This window comes from Brienomyrus brachyistius, chromosome 15 (assembly GCF_023856365.1).
Source record: "Brienomyrus brachyistius isolate T26 chromosome 15, BBRACH_0.4, whole genome shotgun sequence".
Taxonomy (NCBI): domain Eukaryota; kingdom Metazoa; phylum Chordata; class Actinopteri; order Osteoglossiformes; family Mormyridae; genus Brienomyrus; species Brienomyrus brachyistius.
In genome coordinates, this window is record NC_064547.1 from 5,885,088 (window position 1) to 5,907,431 (window position 22,344).

Below are 22,344 nucleotides of genomic sequence, written 5' to 3' on the forward strand. Positions count from 1 at the left end.
ATTATATACAAGTCAAGACCCACCCAAGTAGCAACTAATCATGTCCATTGGCTACCTATTAGAGCTTGATTATGTTCATGTGGTGTAATAACCACAAACTACAGACAGCTTCATGCCTCGGCAGAGGTAGCTGACCATGCTGTCACGTTCTGCGTTGTTGATTTCAGCATTGCATAAACTAAAAGGCTTTTAGTAGAAACATGGTTGATTATATAAAAGCTCTTACAGAGCAAGTAGAATGGATCGGCTATTGCATCTGAAACGTCTGCATAAATCATTCTCTAAAAACAGATGTGTGCTGTGAGGACATAATAAAGCCATTAAATTCAGGCGACATGTCAGGGTGCATCTGGGTGGATTCCTGGGTCTGTATTCTATCTTTCCCTATAGGTTTCACAACCTTTGTATACAGGGTGTGTTTCTCAATATGCACACTTAGCCATACTTGTGCTCTCGCACACTCGTTGCACGTCATCTTCCATTGCCAAAGACCAGTTCCAATACTGAGAACAAAAGTACAGACGAAGGTAAAAATCCCTGCATGTCGTTCTTACACCCCCCCAAGTATCAAGGATTTATCATTTATCATTCGTGTCCTTGCCAAGCAAGACCAGTCCCATGATTCATTGCACCCCACGTTTGTTCTTAGAAGGCAGGTTAGCAAGACCGCTCTTGCCAAGAGCACAAGTATGATCTTTGTGTTCTAGGTATTGAAAACACCCAGGATTTAATAAGGTTCCCCAGTTAGTTTTATTACCAAAATCCATCTAAAATTTGACTATCACTCATTCTAATGTTTCTGCCATAGTTTGAAACTTACGATGTATTCATCCCATGTGATGCGTTTTATGGAAGATACCTGAGCCTCCTGCGGTGGTTCTTTCTGTGAAATGTGCAGATTAATTACATGATTCTTACGCAGCCGACATAAACAATGTGAGGTCTAACTCAGCGCCAGGTAAATGTGATGGACAGGGAATGTGAGTTTGGAGCCATCTACTGCACAAATATATCTATTGGAATCTAGAATGCAAATTGCAGAGACAGATAATGGGTTCAATTTGCAGAAGTTGATAGTTCAGGTCCAGAAAGTAAAAATCCAGACCAAGATTTTGTTTTGGCAAATTAGCTGAGTACTCAGCTGTGATTCTTTTTGCCCAACTGGCTGGTTGAAACAAAATCTTGTTCTGGATTTGTACTTTATGGACCTGAACTATCCACCTCTGGTAATTTGTGGCTGTAAACTTATTTATAATTGACTGTCATCGAACTTCTGTAAGTGCTGTTATTATAAGTAAAATTTCAGTATCAGATGTCGCCTCCCTGATCCCTGACCATCTCTGAGGTCCGGACAAAACTGCAATGATGCTTCATGTTTATTATTCTCGGTCCTTGGACCAACTCTAGCCTTCACAGATACTTGCTGTTTCTGGCTGCCCTTACTCTGGGCACGGTGACGTTTCCCAATCCGGTCCTCAGGGTCCTACAGACGCTCCATGTTTTTGCTCCCTACTGGGATCAGGTAGGAAGCAAAAACGTGGACCGGGTTGGGAAACGCTGCCCTATGGCAATGAAGGCATGGAGAAGGGCTCATGTTGCTGCTGAATGAGCTTCCCACAAAGCAGTAGCTAACACACTCAGATGCCATGCTTCACAACTGCAGCCTGGATGAGCAAGGACATCGCCATGGAAACCGTGTCGTCGGGTGCGTGAGAGCGATGACTAGCGGACCTTCAATCACATGCCCATCATGATCACATATAACGAAGGCAGGAAGTTGCCGTTTGTGGAGGGAAATTTGATTTACACCTTTTTCCTCTTCATTAACTACACATTTCCTAAAGATACATTTTTAAGCTTTCTTTTGAGCAACAAGTTAAGACTTTTCATTTATTGACACTGAAATTTCCCCAAGGAAAACCTAAGAGTAAAATTAGTCTGTCATTTTCCTTTTCTGTTTTTATGTCTGTTTTTTACCTGCCAGACTTTATTAACTGCTCATTGCGCTGATGTGCCTCCACACTCAGAGTGTAAAGATCCTTTTCGGCCTGTTAATGGAATAAATTAGATTGTTAGATTCCCAGATGAGCTAAAATACCACTTTTGAAACTTGTGTTTGAAAAGACCAAGCAGAAAACATCAAATTCAAACTGCTTTTGGACTGAAGCTATGCTTTGCTAGTGGTGACACTTGTCTGGTCCAGTTTCCCCAAGAATATAATCAAGGACAGAACTTCTCCATGACCAACATCATTAATTAGTACAGACTTTCATCACCTTCATTATAAATCTAACAGAATCAAAGGCCAGACCCATGAACTGCCTGCCACTTCAGACACAGACACATGTGCATCATGAAAGAAACTGTCTAGGAGACTCACTTGTTTTAAACTCCATCCTGCAAATTGTTCTCTTTTTGCTGTGTTGTTGGGCTAACTTTGCCAGATAAACACCTCCATTTGAGGGCACTTTCGTGGTGGTTAACCGTAAAGAGTTTTCAGTTGCTTTCCTCATCCACACGCCATTTTTCACCTCCACAAATCCAACTGCTAGCCACATATGCTGGGCAGCATTGTAGGTGACCTGGGGGCAATCACTGGCAGCGTAGGCTGTAAGGCAGGGGTACGGCCCGGGTGGGATGCCAGTGCATCACAGGGCACACATTAAGGGACACATTATTGATGCCAATTACCTGAACTGCAAGTCTTTGGACTGCGGAAAAAAAACACAACACGGGGAAACATGAAAACTATACAACAAAACCAGAGAGAGGATTTCAACCCGCACCCCCAAAAGTCTGGGGCAGCTGTGTTTGTCTCTCAGCTGCCCCCGAGCTTCTCTAAAACTTACAGCCTAACATACTAATTCCAGGGCTACTTGGTACATGTTTCTGATACTAGATATCTATGCACTCTTCTTCATGCTTTAGTATTTATGCAAGTTTCAAAAGAAAAAAAATCAGTCCATCCATCATCCTTCCATCTTCCATGTCATGCCCTGACTGTTCCAACCCTCCTGTGTGCCACGCCCCCTCCTTTATCTCACGTGGAATCCTCTTGTTATCAGCATGTGTATAAAGCTGATGAATAAGTGCTACATTCATATAGCGCTTTTCAAGCCACCCAAAGCACTTTACTGTACCAATGGGAAGCCACTTCAACTATGACTATTGTGTAGCACCCACCTGGATGATGCAACAACAGCCATTATGCACCAGTATGCTCACTATACAGTAGCTACAGTGGTGAAAGGGCAGGAGAGAGTTCACCAGTTAGATTTATGGAATGATTAGGAAGCCAGGTTTGAAAGGGCCACAATGGGCAATTTTAACCAGGACATCAGGGTACCACCCCTACTATTTTGTAGAATGTCCAGGGATCTTCTATGACCTCAGAGAGTCAGGACCTTGGTTTCATGTCTCATCCATAGGATGGCACCATATTTACAGCACAGTGTTCTCATCACTGCATTGGGGCATTGGGATCCACATGTCCCCCCAAGATGGGCAATCCTACTGACCACACCAAACTGTAAGGCAGACTGGACACATTAAGTTGTGCACGAGAAATGACCTTGTTCTCAATGATTAGTTTCATGAATGTCATCAAGAAAACTGATGAGTAGAGGTATGTTGCTTATCTAAGTCAGTGAGGCATTACACTGAGAAATTGTGTCTTGTAGATTGTAGATAAGCTCTTTTCATTAAGCTCCTTAGCAACCCTCTTCAGGTTCATAGTTTCACACTCATTAGATGTAGTAAAGATGTTGCTAAAACCTTAAGATCATGGGAACTTTATGATTACTGTTACTCAAACAATGTCACTTCCTTCTGTGAGGTACACGCCCAGCTTTGATGAAATCTTTTCCATACTTACTTATTACTATTATAGAGTAACATTTTGATGGTTCACAGGTGATCTGTCTATCTGCTGGAAGGTTTGTTTTCCTGGAAATCCATGTTGACAGGAAATCGTACTAGATTGTACAGGGTTTAGACATGCAACTCATTCTTACAGACATCAACTAGGTCAAGATGGCAAATAGGAACTGACTAAGAACTGAGGACTTCTGTTGCTGAAGGGAACAGAACAAAGTTCTGAAGCTGATGGACAGGTTTTGTAGATGTGTGAGCAGTTTTCAAATAACCCTCTTAAAAGGTTATTTGCTGCTTCTTGGGGTTTCATAAGCTCCTTCATGACATAGCAGCTCCTCCTGACCTTCTGCTTGCTTTTTATGCAGATAAGAAAGATGGTGCTTGTTCCTCTGCTACTATGAAAAATTGCTACCAAGCTATATAATGGAGTTCAGTGAATTGCATGACCACTGGCCATGAACCTCTGAATAGCAGTATTTTTGAGTACAAGTGGACTAGCCATCAATCTCAGTTAGAGTGGTTGTACAGGTCTATCGGAACGTGAAAAACTGTATATTTGGGGGACCTACCCAAGAGATTTCACTTCTCTGTCAGGGCTCTTCGTCATCGCCGGCTTTTAGCCCCTGCTGACTGTTTTATTAGCATTTGGTTTAGCTTATTTCTGTCGTTTTCATTTTTAATGTGGTGCCACATGAATATGAAGGAAGGGGGGGCATTGGCTGTAGGGGGCTCAGCAAAGACTGAGAAACCGTGCATCAGTCAACAATGTGCAAAAATGCTGGAAGTCTGAAGAAACACATCTCATGTACAATTAAATTCTTTACATTAAATGTGTCGTCAATGTTTGATGTGTTTAAAGACTCAAAACCCATCCATTCCATTACAATGCAATAGCTGTGGGATGTATATGAATACATTTGAATACATTTTGGGTCTAACTGGACAAGCTGTACCACTGATGCAGACCTAACAGTGTCATCTAGTCATCACCATCTGCCAGTCAAATGTGCTGCTGGTAGCACGCTGCCAGAACAGTATTTCAGAACTGGTGGATCACGGAATGCATGAAAATATCGGCCAGCACCACCCGGCCGACAACGTTTATCGTGAATTAAATTATTGACTTACGAATGTTACATTTATATCGCATTGACTTATTTTTGCGCTATGACCCCCAAGCTCTGGAGCGCTTGATCGATTTATCGAATCATGTCATTCCAGAGACTACACCAGAACCACTAAGCTAGAAGAGTTACTAAAGAAAAGAGGACAGAACAGAAACCATTGATTTCCTGGATGGTGTTTCAAAGCACGAGGGGGCTTGGCCTTCGCTGCTTGAAGTCCATGCAGAGCCTGAGGAAAAGCCTCACAGCAGGTGCTGCCCTGGTAAGCTTTACCCCAGAGGGTGCAGGTATGTCTAGGGGCGAGAGGTGTGTGGTGTCCAAGGCAAAGTGAAGTCTCCTTGAAGTTGGGGCCTCTTCAGAAGATGCCAATCCTTGGCGGCCACCTATGTCACTGATAGGATCGGCCGGCACTTCACAACAAGGTCTAGGGCTAGATTTTAATTGTTTAAGTTGTAAAATGTGCAGACTGAAAGAACCTGTTGTGTGTTTACATATAATGTGATAGAATGTGACTGGGCATTTGGTTCTTAGCTATGGATTTCCAGATGGAACTGGATGGTTTTGGGGGGGAGTGGTGCATGAGAGAGAGAGAGTTTTGACTTTTTCCTAGCAGTCCAGCGAGTGTTAAGCTGAGTGTCCGATGCCGTTTTGGCCAGAGTTTATTTCAAATCCCCTGTATCCCAACTCTTTTTATCCACACCTCTGGAGACCGGAGGGAGTATTTTTTATCTGCAGAATAAGAGGATTACAAAACTGTAAGTCCGTCACTGTCAGTGTAAGTCCGTCACTGTCAGTGTCAGTGTAAGTCAGTCAGTGTCAGTGTCAGACTTGAATTCCACTGAGGTTCTGTGGAAATGCCAAAGACATGCTGCTTGTGTATAATTTCCGAGGAGACCTGAAGAAAGTAAGATCTTAATACAGCAGCAGCAATGCGGCATTGAGTTTGAAGTTTCATTCCTGATAATAATTGTTTTCTTGTTTAAGATGACGGAATTTAGGATTTAGAACAAAATAATGTAACATAAATTAAACACACACACAGGTTTGTAATTACATGTTTGTGGGGACTCTCCATTCATTTCTATGGGGAAGACTATAATCCCAACATGACGACTTTAACCATAAGTAACCAAACAAAACTTTTGACATTTAAAGCTTTTTGATTGCATTCACAAATCTTTCTGGGGACCTGAAAAATGGACCCCACATCATCAAAATAACTGTTTTTCATTACATTGTGGGGGGACATTTGGCTGACGATTAAATGATTAAACTGGGATTTAAACATGCAGATTTGTTTAAAAATATAGAGTGGTTGCGCGCGCACGCACACACTCACACACACACACACAGGTAGGGTATACCTATCCTTACGGGGGCCGCTCATTCACTTCTATGGGGAAAATGCTAACGCTAACTATGACAACCTTAACCCCCACCCTGCCCAAACCATAACCATAAGTAACCAAGCAAAATACAAGGGTTTTTGCATTTTTAGTTTTTTCATAGCAGTCACTGATTTTATTAAAATAGAGTTTTCCCTTATGGGGACCAGGAAACCGGTCCCCATAAGGGAAAAAAAAAATGGATCTTTATCACGTTAAGGGGACATTGTGTCTGCATAAGGACAGGTATACCTGCTCACGCACACACATGCACACACACACACACACACACACACACACACACACACACACACACACACACACACACACACACACACACACACACACACACACACACACACACACATATATGTATATATGCCAGATAGTATCAGATCAGACATAGCTGCGTGAATAACTCCTGCTCTTGGCTTTTTTGCTGTGTTTCATTATTCTCTGGCACACCGTGTGCTAAAATGCCTGCTTCAAGACGATCAACAAAGCAGCGTGGAGGAGACCAAGCAGGGACCGAGGGAGAGGATGGGAGAGAGAAGACAAACCATATTGGGATACAATATTCTGAAAGAATAACTGATTAATTAACTCCATACCTCAAAGGCACAGAGCTCAGTAATCTGGGCAGAACAGTAGAGAGCCTGACTCTCTGGCCCACTTGAAAACCCATCAGCATTCGTCACTTTTCACTGAACTATCCCAGAGTGTCTGGGCTGTTCTGCCACAAACAAATGCTGCCATACTTTCTAAAATGTTGCGCTACACCCACACGCACATATGAACACCTACAGATGAGAGCTCTGAATGGCCCTTTACATGCAACACATTCAGCATCTGCAAACACTCCGAGGTCCCTTTCGATTTAGGTGCTAAATCTTCTAAATCAGATCTCAGAATGTTTTGATCAGCATCTAGCACAGGGAGGGACGTCCATACACAGTCACACAATTCATATGCATATTTCAGAATGTTCACTTTTCTACACGGTTTCTCTTTTATCCTGTTTCCCCGTGGGACAGCATTATAGTCCTATTTTTTAAATTATTTCTGGTTTACTGTATCTGTGTTTTTTCCTTTATCACATCTGTATTTGTCATTTGCTAGACTTCACAATGCAAATATTTAAATTACTGCAAAATGATAGAAGACAAAACTGTAGGGATACTGTACATCATATTTAAAAATGAATCCTAAAATTTTTCCTTTTATGGATTTCAGCACTAAAAGACTATAATACTAATAGAAAATGAATACCGAATTTTCATTTTCCAGTCGGTAGCTGCTGACGAGTCACCACAAAAGGCAGATTCACGGGGAAGATGAGGCATCTCCCGTGTCATCGGCAATAACTTGTCCAGGCTTAAAGGTTCGAAAAGCAGAATTCATATCCCAACCTTGCTTTTCCCTTCACATCCACATACTGACTTTAATCCATCACCTGTGTCATCAAACTGGATAGCAATCTGACTACACATTAATAAGACATTAATATCTTTAATTAATAATCACAGGGGGCAGACAGGATCTTACCACCTTAAGCAGTTTGGATCTGTAGTACAATTAAAATTCTCCATGAGTGCACTGACTCTCAGCTAACCAGCAGTCTGTACTGCATATACCCCATGTACAATCACTAACGTTTAGTAACACAATGCCAGTTACCCTATGAGGCTTCCTTAACAAGATGAAGAGCTGCCCATTCTCCAGGTTCATCTGAACCCCAAATCATGCGGCAAAACTAGACACACAGCCACAACAGTAGATGTGATTTGCAGAATGTTAAAGACTGTAGAGAACAAACCAACAACAACATTTTTTTCATTTTTTTTTCCAAATCCACAACTCTGGTTCCCCCTGGAGGAATTTACTCAGAAATTGGTCACTGACAAATAAAAACAGAGACAGATTTTGCTGTCTTGTGCTCTCCTGTTCAGCTTTACCGTCAAAGACACTGTTCAAAAACATTTTTTTCATTCTTCCGGACTGTCAGAAGATGTGGTGTTAAAACCGTAATGGAACGGGACATCGGAGATGCCCATCTGAAGGTCTTCAGTGCTGATAATTCCTGGCAGGCAGCAGTGCCAAAACATTCATAAATTCACAACAAAGTCATGCTTTGATTTTTTGTTTGAAACCATGAAAGTGGAAACACCATCCTGTGTGTTAAAGATTGGAATAGTCAAGTACAGAAATATGTTTATGTATAAATAAATATACAAAAAAAATATTTTATAAATTACTACAACACACCCTCCATCCATCCATCCATCACAGAGCCACTATTTCTCCCAATGGGAACACTAAGCAAACACAACTGAAACCACACACTTACAAGGGCCAAAGACTGTGTGTCACAGTTCAAAAGCTCCCCAACTTACTATGCACAACACACTGCTGTGTCAGACCATAACTGAGTACTGGAGCAGGAAACAAGTACTTACCTATTATTTGCAACACATGCAGAATATCTTTCCAGCATATATGAGTAAATTATATAGTGGTACACTATTATTGTGGGTGTAAATATGTGAAAATATTTTTTTTACTTTTTAATTTTATTGAGAGTGCAAGAAGTCTTGCTTGCTTTTCTTTGAGGTTTTCTGAGAAAAGGTTAACTTTGTTAACTAGTTATACAAATATGTTTATTGGTAAAAATATGAGATATGTTTTCCGTTCATCTTGATAGCTAAGTTTGATGGCTATTTAGTGTTCTTTGGGAATTATTCCGTGATGTTTAAAATGGTTTTTGGACAATGTTGCCTGTAGGGAAGGTTTAATTGTTTTATATATCTCTCTTATGTCTTTGGCTTTTTGAGAAAACAAACAAACAAAGACGAGTGTATCACTGTATTTTCGCAATCCAGGAATAATTTAAGGCTATATGTGACATACTGTGTTGCACACATAATCACGAAATTTAAACATATGACGGGGTGGCCATTGGCCGTCGTCCAATAGGCTACATTTTCCACCATGATCTAAAAGCCGCAGAATATGTTGAAAAGTAAAATTAGCCAAATAAAGACCTGTAACCTACTTGGGCATGATTAGGATTTGAGAAAACAATAAATGCAATAAATATGTAGACACATAACCTTGCTACAAATATTGATCAACAGTTTTTATTTGTTTATAAGCAATTGTATAGACGTATATTATGTATGTCATTTATTTTTATTTAAAAATTTGTTTTAATTTTATTGGATAATCTTTGTTTCTTTGTTATACATTTATTTCATGAATCTAATACCGAAAATCCCTAAATACATATTTACGCGTTTTACTGCAGTTCTCTTGGTCGTTGATGAATTCAGCGTGTACTTACTGTACATGAGAGCGCAGTGATGATGTTGAACCCGCTAGTCAGCTTTTGAAAACTTCTTAGTGTAGTAAATAAATGCTTAATGAACACCAATGCAAATTGCCTTATGTAATACGCTTTCGCTTTTTAAAACGCAATAGTTTGCTGTAAATGCCCACCTACATGCCAGAAAGATTCATTAATCAACGATGCATTAATTTAATTTCTAACGATCATTTGGATTCAAGTTATAATGATGAAATAGTAGCGATAATTATTTCGCGTTTTTCGTTCTGTTTCAGTTACATGAACTTCACTTCAATAAGCGTGGAAAACTTGTGGGCGATCAAACCACGTACGATGCGTTTCACCATCACTCATCGATTGTTCGATTAGTGACTCGATCCTATAGATTCCACATTTTCTTCAAATTAAACTAATCAGACCAGACTAAAACTGAACCAAGACACGTGTCTTAACTAAGGCTATTTTTCATAACGCCGTCCCGGATCGGGAGACCGTGAAGTAGGTCGATGCTGGGGAGCCGGTGCGCGTTTTTACGAGAGTGCGAGCAGGTATAAAAGAAGGCGAGGCGCGCTGCTGAGCTCACAGTGGTACAAGGGGACCCGCAGAGAGGAGCCGCTTCCTTCCCAATGCCGCAAGTATCTCTCCCAAAGCCAGGGAAGGGTAAGAAATGATCAATATATGCTCAAAATGAACTGCTTTTATTTCTGTAGTTGCTGCAGTAACCTGAGTTGCTACTTAAAAAATATTAACAGCCTAAGAGCTTTTAAAGGCTAAGGATCCAGTGTATTAGTCATGCAGAAGAACAACAGTGTGCAAACTTTCGGGCCGGGTTTGTGTGGAATGGCACTGGAGGACAGCACTGGGCTGGCTGGCCACTTGGGGAATCTCACTTTACACTGCTGGCTACACTTCTTAACCAGGGAGGCGGGTTCTGAGCTCCAGGGTGACAGTTCGAATGTGGCGATGCGCGTGGTGATAGCCCTGGTGTACTCTGCGGTTTGCGCTCTGGGGCTTGTCGGGAATCTCCTGGCGTTGTACCTGCTCCACTCACGCCACCGGCACAAGCAGTCCTCCATAAACTGTTTCGTGATGGGCCTGGCCCTTACTGACCTGCAGTTCGTCCTGACCCTGCCCTTCTGGGCTGTGGACACCGCCATGGACTTCCGCTGGCCGTTTGGCAAGGTCATGTGCAAGATCGTAAGCTCGGTCACCACCATGAACATGTACGCCAGCGTCTTCTTCCTGACCGCCATGAGCGTGGCGCGCTACTGCGCCGTGGCCTTCTCGCTGAAGATGTACAGCGGCCGGGCGGCTGCCCTGGGCTCCAGGTGGGTGAGCCTGGGCATCTGGGTGGTGTCGCTGCTCGCCACTCTGCCTCACGCCGTCTACTCCACCAGCGTGCAGGTTTCCGATGACGAACTGTGTCTGGTGCGCTTCCCCGAGTCGGGCAGCTGGGACCCCCAGCTTCTTCTGGGCCTTTACCAAACGCAGAAGGTCCTGTTAGGCTTCGTCATCCCTCTGGTAATCATCTCTGTGTGCTACCTGCTCTTGCTCCGCTTCGTGTTGAGTCGGCGCATCAGCGCATCCACGGGCCCCGACACGGAGCCAAGCCGGCATCGACGCTGCTCAAAAGTCACCAAGTCCATCGTCATCGTGGTGCTCTCCTTCTTCCTGTGCTGGTTGCCCAACCAGGCCCTCACCATGTGGGGGGTTCTCATCAAGTTTGACCTGGTGCCCTTCAGCACGGCCTTCTACAACGCCCAGGCATACGCCTTCCCGCTTACCGTCTGCCTCGCCCACACCAACAGCTGCCTGAACCCTCTACTGTACTGTCTAATCCGCCGCGAGTTCCGGGCAGGACTCAAGGACATCGTCCTCCGCACCACGGCCCCCATCCGCCGTCTTGTCTGCCTGCCCCGGAAAGCCAAGGTGGCCGAGGCGCCCCCCGTATTGGTGCTGGTGCAGATGGACGCTGGGGTGTAAATAACTGCAGAGCTGCTCGATAGCTTCTTAGCGAAGGGGACGGTTTATTCAAATGCATTAAACTTTAGGATTTTTGTTTTCGATTGACAAAGCCACGCAGTCATAGCCAATGTCCTTCGAGACGTGGCCCCGTTTCTCTGCCTACTTCCCCCTCATAAGTTCTTCTACCAAATTTGTTTAAATAATGCACCGATCGTTAATATTTTCAGCTTTCATTTGTCGCGTATGTTATGCTGATCAGCATCAGTCGGGACGTGCAATAATTCCAAGTTTTTCTTGCCTAAAATAAGGCGCTCGCTCACTTGACCTCATTTGAGAAACAGCCGTCATCTCTGTCATCTTTAATCTATTATAGATTAGTTTCTGATCCTTCAGAGTAAGGGTAGTGGTAGAGTAAGAGTAGCGGTAGAGTAAGACGCCCCATTATTCACGATTGTGGTTTGAGGATCGGCGGGTGCTTTCAGTGGTGAAGTAATCATTGATATTGGACATTGACTTACATATCGGATTGCCAAATAAATATAAAATTAAGGTATTAGTAAAATTCTGACACTCAGTAATTCATATCTATTTAGATAAGCTTATATACAGAAATATCTGTCTGTCTGTCTGTCTCCCCCAATACCTATATATATAAACCCTGGACTTTTTGCTCCCCCAGTGCCGTCTCCTTTATAAAGAAATCACGTTCCTTCTGCATGTCTGTCTTGCTGTTTATCGTACAGTGATTAATATTTCAGGGCTCAGTATGTTTTGTTTCGATTTCCGTGTGTCACGGTCCAGGGGAATACTCAGAATATGAGGCTGGTAAATATTTTTCTGAAATGAAAATCGGTTAAGTAATTAGACGTCCATTCTTATGTAATAAACATCAGTCCACTTTTTAAAAAAAAAAAAAAAAAGTCCTCAGAATTATAGGAAACTGTCCATCACATGGTAATGATAAATGCTTCTTTCCTAGACAGTATTTACTCTTTGTGGAATTTTAGTATTTCTTCACATTTTTGCTGCTTGTACTATTGCTGTTGCAACTTTTTCCAACCAAAACAATTGTTCTGGTCACACAAATTGTTTTGCTTGAACATTCAGATTAGCTTATCAGAAACGCACATTCAAAGGAAAAAGAGTAAATCATGAAATGGTTTGTTTAATTTTTAAATGAGAGGCGTGACCCCTCCCTCCCCGCCGTCTATCTCTGATCAGATTCTAGTGCACAATCTGCACATCTGCTTTATTACGTGGGATAGATTGTTAGTGGAATGGAAAAGCAAAACTTTTAAGAGGGAGAAATGTGTGCAGCATCTGGGGGGGGGGGGGGGCACCAATGCTGAGAGTGGCAGACCCATGTGCGTATACGGCCAACACGCACACGCGTGTACACCACCCCTTTTGGGCTTTATTATGTGCAGAGCACAAAGCACAAAGTGATCTTTGCCCCAGGCTGGTTACTTTTCCCTGCTATTATGTATTTATTAAATCAGTTTGATAAAAAATGTATCTACAATGAGAAATAAACCTTGGGGCTTCATGCTAGGGCAGAATATGACAAAAGACGAAGCGTTAATTGAGCATAACAACGCTGAAGATCTATACAGTTCTAATGATGCATTGAGAGTATTACATAAATGTGGGAATTTATCTACTTCTATTTATTTTGAAATAAAAACTTACAAAGGCCTGAAGTAAGTGTGTGTGAGAGTGCTGTGTTCTGGAAGCCTTTCGCAGGGTGAGTCCTACATCAGTGCCACAGAATTAGTGATTAATCAAAATGCATGGATGGACTGTAAAATCCATTCAAAACATATTTTGAGCCATATAAACTTTGTCATACGTAATAATTCAAAGGATGCACAGATATGATTATTGAATGATACAAGGAAGTATACAGGTTATTTATAAGATGCTTTTATACAATGCAACAACAATATTTGGGTGAAAGCAGCATCAGATGAGGATGTGAACCAATGATGTTAAAATTACAAGCACAGGGTCCTAACCTGCTTGCACAGCAACCCAAATGAGCCTGGCCCCTGTCTGCCCTTCGCCCTATGCCTCCACCCTCCGGGTCTGCATCCTCCGGGCCTGCTCCCCTCCTCCCCCTGTTCTCCTCCTCTCCCTGTCCCTACGCCTCTCCCTGTAGCTCCCCTTACTCCTGTCCCTGTCCCTCCCCCTGCAGGGTACATAACTATGCAGCTTCTAACGGTGTAGGGTACGTGGTTACGCAGCTACCGACGGTGTAGGGTACGCGGTTACGCAGCTACCGACGGTGTAGGGTACGTGGTTACGCAGCTACCGACGGTGTAGGGTACGCGGTTACGCAGCTACCGACGGTGTAGGGTACGCGGTTACGCAGCTTCCGATGGTGTAGATTCAACACAGAATTACGAAGAAACAGGAAGAGCTCAGTTAGCAGTCTGTCTATATCACATTGACCAAAGACAGCGATTGTTTTAGTATCCCTTTGAAGGTCTGTCCATTTTATGTTTGCTGTTGATGTTATGCTGCCAGTGGTTCATTTTTGATTGTTGTGTTAGTGCAATTTGGTTTGTTTTTAAATAAAAATATTTCTCATTAACAGACAAACATTGTTTTCACCATATGCATATTCCAAGCATACGCACAATTTAAATTCTAAAATTATTAAAATATAACATTGAGGTTGTATTCCCTCTGTATGTTGCTGTAATATATTCAAAGCAATGCTGGTTCTGTTTTGCTCCCTTGGTGCTGAGAGCACTCTGATTACCATCATTAACATGCTTTACCTTTGTCAGGCTCCAAACATGCACATTTGTATACTCTCTAACAGCAGTGAGCTTCCTCTCATAAAGAATACAAAATGCTTTCAACATCCTCCTGTGGGGCCATCAAGGATCATACAGAAGAGAACAATGACAGGAAAACTGCAGCAAACAATGAGGGGTGAAAAATGTGGAAAAATAAAAGGTACAAGATAAAACAGGAACAGGTAAGTTGAAGAGAAAGAGATGCCACAGGCTGCTGGGCCCATCATCCTGCTTCTGAAGATTCAGTTCTTTAGAAACACGCTTTTATTTTTGGGAAAGAGGAACCACACTGAGATACAATTAAAGTGCGAACCGAGGGAGGGTGAGTTTGGCCAGACGCTTATTCAGGTTTAAAGGGACTGTGCCTGGAGCACAAAAGACCAATTTACGGCAGGATAAAACAGGCCGTATCCCTTTAAGTTAGCATTGCACTGCAGAGGAAACGTATAACTGAAATCCAGTGGCTGAGGCCACGAGGTTGTCACAGATCTAACTTACATAATCTGCTATAAACAAAGTAAGGATATTACAGTGATCGTGAATAATTGTAATTGTACATACAGTCAGCCCTCCTGCCAAAGATTCTCAGTAGGACTGAGATTTGAGATTTGAAGGCCACGACCGGACCATGAGTTTGGTGTCCTTCAAAAAGTTATGGACCAACTTTGATGTGTGCATTGGGTCAAATCTTGCTCAAAGACCCAATGGCAACCTAAAGCCGGACTGGCAGCGGATGTATTCGCATTATCCGTCTAAAAGTCAACATAATCTGCTTTCTTCATGATCCCATGTTCTAACGAGGTTCCTGAAGCAGCAAAACAGCCCATAGCATTATACTGCCATCACCATACTTAACCATGGGAAATGCGTTTTTACGTCTGAAAGTCTCTCCCTTCCTTTGCCAAACAAAACCACGATCCATATGTCCAAACAGCTCCAGTTTTGTCTCAGCAGACAGACTTCCAAAACTCACCCCCATGTTTCAAATGGTTCCGGGCAAACCTGAGTCTGACTTTCATGTGCCGCTCTTTTTTGAGTGATGGAGTTGTCCTCGGGTGATCACCTCAAAACCCACCACGATGAAGGGCCCTCACAAAAGTCGTTTCTTAAGACTTGAAGTTCAGAAGAAGCCAGTTCAGTGACAATTATCTTTGCAGAGATCTGAGGGTTCTTGTTGACATCTCTGATGGTTTTCCTCTCCAAAGAGCAGAGGTGGAAATTTCAGGTCCAGAAAGTAAAAATCCAGTCCAAGATTTTGTTTCAACCAACCAGTTGAGTACTCTGACTTTTTATGCTCAACTGGATGGTTGAAAGTAAATCACGGTCTGGATTTTTACTTTCTGGACCTGAAATTTCCACCTCTTCCGGAGAGTCTCGGCCACATGGCCAGGTTCAATTCCAACAGAATGCGTTTCCTTGTACTTCACAATGATGCAACATACAGCTGTTCTGGACACCGTGAAATGCATAGAAACGGAAGTATATCCGTCACCCCTTAAGATGGGCAGCCACTGACTTATTTCTGAGATCCAGACTTATTTGGTTTTTTGCATGATGAAATTACTTGCTACAGATGATGCACGAATGCTGCGCCTTAATCTAGCCTTCAAGTGCCACAAGCCCTGATCAGCTGAATCCATGATTGATTGAGCTAATTGAGTCATAAGGGGATCAGGTGTGGTCTGAAATTTGCATAACTTTTCCTGAAGGATTCTCATGGGGGTCAATAATATGGACTGCCCAGATTTTCAACTAACTTGTAATACAGCAAACTAGAAAAAAAAATTATAATGTGTACCAAGGGGTCTCTATGCTGATGAACGCTTTATTCTGTAATGTTTTGGAATTTTCTGAGATCTTCCACCCCTAACCCTCACTAATGTGAAGGGGTTACCGTACACACATTCTTAGTATTAAAATGTAATAGAACGATTTACAGTGCAGAACATACAGCATAAATTATCCAGTGTAATGAGCTTGGCGATAACGAAAATGCATTTGAGAAACAGGTACAGAGATCCCTGGAGGTGAGGAAAGGCAGTGGGGTGGGTACGGGGTCAGCTTATTTTGGTGCAAATCGAACGTTTAAGAGGCTTTATAAAGGAAGTGCCCTGCAATGATGTCGTAGCACCCCCCCACGCAATATTCCTTTGATGTTCATTTGCGGAGAGACACGTTGGTCACTTATGACCACGGACGGCCTGACTATAACTCACCTGACTGACAGTCCGTTTCATCTTCTGGTCTCTATTTCACTGCTCAGCTCCAAACGTGAATGTACATACTGAGGGATCAATGGTATGCAGCAAGCCTTTGAAGAGACGGTGCATAAAATTTAAAGCTGAACAGAGGATGTTCGGTAATTCAACAGCAAACACCCACATCATACTTCGATACACTTGAAAGCCACAATCAGCTCGCCAGACGGAAACTTTCTTGCAAGACATGCACATCTCAAACCCTTTACTTTTACCTCAAATCATGTCAAAATGGACACAAAATGGGAAAATAAGTGAATATTACATCCAATATTTCTTGAGCGGGGTACTAGACATTTAGATAAAATAGAATGTGATACCTACGTGATATTTTCATTGCCTCAAATCAAGTAGCTCAATCAAGTAGTTCGGTAATTAATACACTGATTCACTAGCTTCCCACTTTCAGCTAACAGTACATACTCCCTTGTCCTGCAACGGTAGGTCTTTTGCTGGTTAACTCAGAACTCACTTTATTCGGCAGGTGTGTCTACCATACTAGGATATTTTTAACGGTTATTGTCACGCCCAGCTCGTCCGATCCTCGTGTGTGCCACGCCCCCTGATCATCCACGTGTGCTTCCCAGATCGTGCCCAGCTGTTTCCTGTTATTGTCTTTTGTATTTAGTCCGCGTCTGAGTCATTAATGTCATTAATGTTAGTTTGCCGCCGCCAGCCCTGTCTTCCCGTTCCCTTAATAAACCCCGATTCCTGACGATCCTGCCTACCTGCCTCATCCTTCCCCGCGTCCGGCCTGCTCATCCACCCGCGTATCTGATAGTTATAATGTATGCAGCACGGAAATACAATATAAAACATCAGACAGGCTATATAAAATACAGGTTACATAAAACATACATATAATGTGTATTTAATAATTGTACACTTTATGTAATACTCTTATGGGTCAGATAAAAAAAAACACAAACACAGAACACATTCTTTAAGGGAACAGATGAATATATGTGTCTAGAGACAGAACTGGGCTCGCCAACTTTGGTCAGCTGGTTGGAGTCAGATTATCAATTCGAGACAAGACTGCACACACATGCACACGCATTTACATGTATGTAAGAGTTTTCAGAGGTGGCGGTTTCAGGTCCAGAAAGTAAAAATCCAGACCGTGATTTACTTTCAACCGACCAGTTAAGCATAGAGTCACAGTCAGAGTACTCAACTGGTTGGGTGAAACAAAATCTTGGTCTGGATTTGCACTTTATTTATTAATTTATGTGCCCTGCATGCATATTTTGGAGGTATTTATTAATAAAGCACTTCTGGCAAAGCATCTCTGTGTTACAGCGACCTGCGTTAGTGCTGTATTAGATGATGAAATTCTGCATTGCATTTTATATGCAAAACGGACTTGTACATAATTTTACCTCGGACCCATTTTCGGTAGCACCTGACAAACACTGACATTTTTGAAAAACCGTACGTTGACAGGAGGAGATACGCTGGCTTTAGTCATCAGTGGTAATTCCGTCTGGGATTAATTCGCAGAAAGGTGCTATGAGGCTCATCATGGACTGCCTCTCAAAAGCTTATAATCGGTAAGAAAAATCCCAGGGCGCTGAGCTGGAAAACGGCAAGAAGGGAAGCTAACTGACCTGTCAGCGGGGCGACAAGTCGCTCTTATGAAACCATCACTAAGGAGACGATGGTAACCACTTTCTTACCTACTTCTTCACTCTCCTTCCAAACCCGCTTTTCCCGCGGAATCGACTGTTTCCTCACCATTATTTATGTTTTAATTTAGCTCGACATTTGTTACGATTCACATCTTGAGTTGTTTTTTCCAGAGGTACACCAATACATATATATCCAGGGGCGTCAGTGTGGCTTGGATACTTTGGTAGAGTTGGGGGGGCACCACTTTATAGGGTCCCCTAAATATGCACAATTATGTGTAAAATTGGGGGGGGCAGCACTTTATAGGGGCCCCTAAATATGCAAAATTATGTGTAAAATTTGGGGGGGGGTTTGTCTGAGGTAATCCCCTGAATGCATCTATTTTTCTATAAGTGGTGAATCATTATCAATTCACCAGCACAAAATATGACGTGAATTATTTAATCTGGTGCTGTGTACATGTGCAATATAACAAATGATCAGTGTTTATTCTATTATTAATTATATTATACACTATTACGGAAGGGAAGGAACAGAACAGCAACAATCATTATATGGCCTCTTAAGAATGAAGCCACATACTCTTCCATTTTGTATTTGAATGATCATATTGTCATACAATTCATTTTCTGAGATCATTTTGATTATGCAATTTTAAATCATTGCGTAATATTCATAATATGGTTATCCTTTTATTAATTATATCAATACATAAAATCGAAATCGTTTTTCCACTTCAAATAAACGGTTGGATCCTAAACCTGAGAAGGTTCTCAATAGCTGACCCAACTAACACGAATGTTTGATAAATACATACTTATTCCTTGACTCCAATATCCTCCGTTTACTGTTTTAGCGCTTGTGAATTTCACTGCACATTGCACTGAGTTTAATTGTGTATCAACAAATAAAACTGAAACTTATAGGCTAATAAAGTGATAATTCGATTATACCAGGTAAATGCATTTCAGTTTGGATGTGATATGTGACAAACATGATTGAGAACAGGAAGCTGGTAACGACTATGTTCATAAAACAACATTCAAATAACTTTCTTGAACATACTATATGGAAAATCAACCTACTTGCCCCCGTCTGTGCAAATGGAGCGTTAAGAAAAAGAAGCTGTAATGACCAGTGTGTGTATTTTGATGTGAATGCAGTGATATAATGAGGATGCTTTAATCACCAGATGGATTAATTCAAAGCGATAACGGCGGGCATCCACAGCGCTTAGAGAAAAACACGCTGTGATCTGCTGCGCGCTGTGATTCCCCCAGCGTCTTAATTCCCATCGATGTCCTATTTCTGGAATTCGCTGTTACAAAAATGAATTTTGCAAAGGAAAAGAAAAAAAGCTAAAAGCCCAGAGGATGCCTGCATGCTTATAACCGCTATAATGAAATACACTTACACTGGTTCTTTAAAAATCGCGCCGTAAATATTCTGTTTGTTCTACTCTCCCCTCTTAAGGATACAAAGGGCAGTGATTGTTCATACCATAAGGGAAACAGTGGTTTTTCATTTAAATTAGCCCAAAGTAAGTGGAGACGTGTATTCAGAATACCTCGATTGGTCTCACGTGTTTTTACTTCTATTCCAGTTAACAGTGTTGTTGTATCTGTCAGAATAAAATCGTAACCAGAGGTGGAAAGTTCAGGTACAGAAAGTACAAATCTAGACTAAGATTTAGAACCTGAACTTTCCCCCTCTGATTATAAGATAGGAGAATGATAAAAAAATAAATGCTAAGTGCTTCTTAGGCTACAGTGACGATATCTGCTGTCCTTTATCACTGGCTGTTGCACTTATTGTCCTATATCTAACTGGCACTAAGGTGTGCAGGATGTAAGAATGTCACTGCGCTACACAAAGCAAATGTATCTGAATGGTTATCAATCTCTCACCATTCTAGGATAAATATTTTCTCAGAAAAATGAGGGGGCAGCATGTGACTCAGATGGCTAAGATGCCTTGGCTTTGATGGGAAGGTGGCTGGTTACGGTCCGCAGAATGAATTCACCATTGGGTCCTTAAGGAAGCCCATTAACCCCAATGAATGTCACTTCAGATGAAAGCATCTGCAGTGATATAATGGGGCAGAGACTCAGACCCCGGTCCCAGATGTGTGAGGTCATATGCACTCTCCCTAAAATGAATGAATTATTTTCAGTCTTATTAGTTAAATTGTAATACGATGTATTCAAAATATTCAAGCATGTTTCAGAAGTGGACATATACATGAGTGATTCTGTACCCTGGCTGTAGGTAAATGTACCTTTTAAGGTACAGAAGCGGATTACGAGGAACATTTTTGTACCACTGGGGGCTCATTAATGGTGTTTGTCCCTTGGGGTACAGACTGTACCAGGGCTATACCTTCTTCTGAGAGTGTAACTGAACAGACTGAAAAGAATTGATTCACTGAAAATATTCATGGTCTGCATTTCTAAATTCCCTAAGTTGTTAGAAAACACAGGAAACATTTGTTTAGTAGGAGGACCCAGTGTGGCTGGTTGGTGGAGCTGGGGAATAAGATTCGGTACTAAAGGACAAAAAAATCAAACAAATTGATTACAAAACTATAAACTTAAACTGAGCAGATGGAAGCTGCAAGCCTGAGCCCCACGCAAATCTTGCCGGTCAGAAATTATCGAGCCTGAAACATCTTCTGTTAATTAAGTCCCAGGTGATGCAGGTGTAACGAGTGCTGGACGCCACTCAGGTACGGATTACGGACCGGGCCAGCGGGGCCACTGCCCAGGGTTCCTTGGGGTGCAGGGGGCCCGTGGGGCCCCTAGCCCAAAACAATTTGCAACGCTTATCAACAATGTATTTTCGTTTGTCTATTTTAGAGGGCCTACATTCTTTGATCCTCTGCCTACAAGGGCCCCTGACCCTATAGGGAGGGCGTTTGGCTGCCAAGGGCCCTTGAATTGTGGTGGTTGTGGTGGTGGTGCTGGTGGTGGGGGGGACCTCGCGAACGTTTTGCCCAGGGGCCCACACAACCCATAATCCGTCCCTGACGCCACTGCTGACCAAATTTCTGAAACTATTCCTGCATCTCAAACTTAAATTCCAGAGTTGTTCCAGTCGCATAATCAGTGTAACCATGAGAAGCTGGAGGTATTCGCTCACATCTGCAGCGAATAAGGTGGCAGACATGCTACAGTATAAACAGCCGTGGAAAAAAATAAGAGTCCCACTCTATATTTATAAACAATCTGCATTTTTAAATCCTGGTTTAATCCTGGTTCTGCTGGCAGAGGCTACGCTGAGCAGCAGGCTGCTTCCAGGTTCTAAGTTTCTAAGACAGCAGTACACAAGAATAAGGTGAAGACACTGGGAACAAGCAGTAACCAGCCAGGTAAACGGCGGAAGCGACTTTCTAATGCCAGAGATGAACGTCAACTTATCCGACAGTTTCTCATGAAACGTAGGATGACACCAAGTGACCTTCCAAAGGAGTGGGAAACATTCAGTGCAGGTGTTAAGTGCACTGCTAGGACAGTTCGTATTAGGCTCCTAGAAGCAGGACTGAAGATCCATAAAGGAAGAACCACTTCATCAGTGAGAAGCAGGAAAAGCCAGGCTACAGTTTGCAAATAAATACATTATTCACAGACGCGCACCAATAAATTGAGAAATACAAAAAAAACATTATGAGAAAGACAAATAAAAATCTAAAATGTGTAAGTAGTATGTACATATATAGCTAGAACCTGGGCTTGCCTTACACAAACCAAATCCTCTATGATTAAGGGGTTAATAAATAACTCTCAGCCCAATGCTCCCTTTCCACACTAACAAGCAAATAAATCACAGGAACGTGAACAGCACCATGTACAAATGCGACAGAAACATACACGTCGCATTACTTAATGACAATGCAGTGACTGATCCATATGATTTGGGTTACTGCCCTCTGAGATGGGTGTGGATAGGGACGTGAACAATAGA

General features: G+C 42.2%; 1 protein-coding gene and 1 long non-coding RNA gene across 4 annotated transcripts in view; one reads left to right on the forward strand and one right to left on the reverse strand.

Moving 5' to 3' along the window:
• LOC125708994 (uncharacterized) overlaps positions 1–17,260 on the reverse strand; it is a 29,175-nt gene extending 11,915 nt beyond the window's left edge. For all 3 annotated transcript variants that reach the window (XR_007382570.1, XR_007382569.1, XR_007382568.1), the window contains exons 1-2: positions 17,077–17,260; positions 16,711–16,805 (exon numbers count right to left, since the gene is read on the reverse strand). This is a non-coding gene — a long non-coding RNA (uncharacterized LOC125708994). The remainder of the gene's footprint in view (positions 1–16,710; positions 16,806–17,076) is intronic.
• rxfp3.2b (relaxin family peptide receptor 3.2b) lies at positions 10,324–12,037 on the forward strand. Its single transcript, XM_048976965.1, has one exon. The coding sequence runs from the start codon at positions 10,518–10,520 to the stop codon at positions 11,706–11,708; it is 1,191 nt and encodes a 396-aa protein (XP_048832922.1). The 5' UTR covers positions 10,324–10,517; the 3' UTR covers positions 11,709–12,037.
• Positions 17,261–22,344: the final 5,084 nt, after the last annotated feature.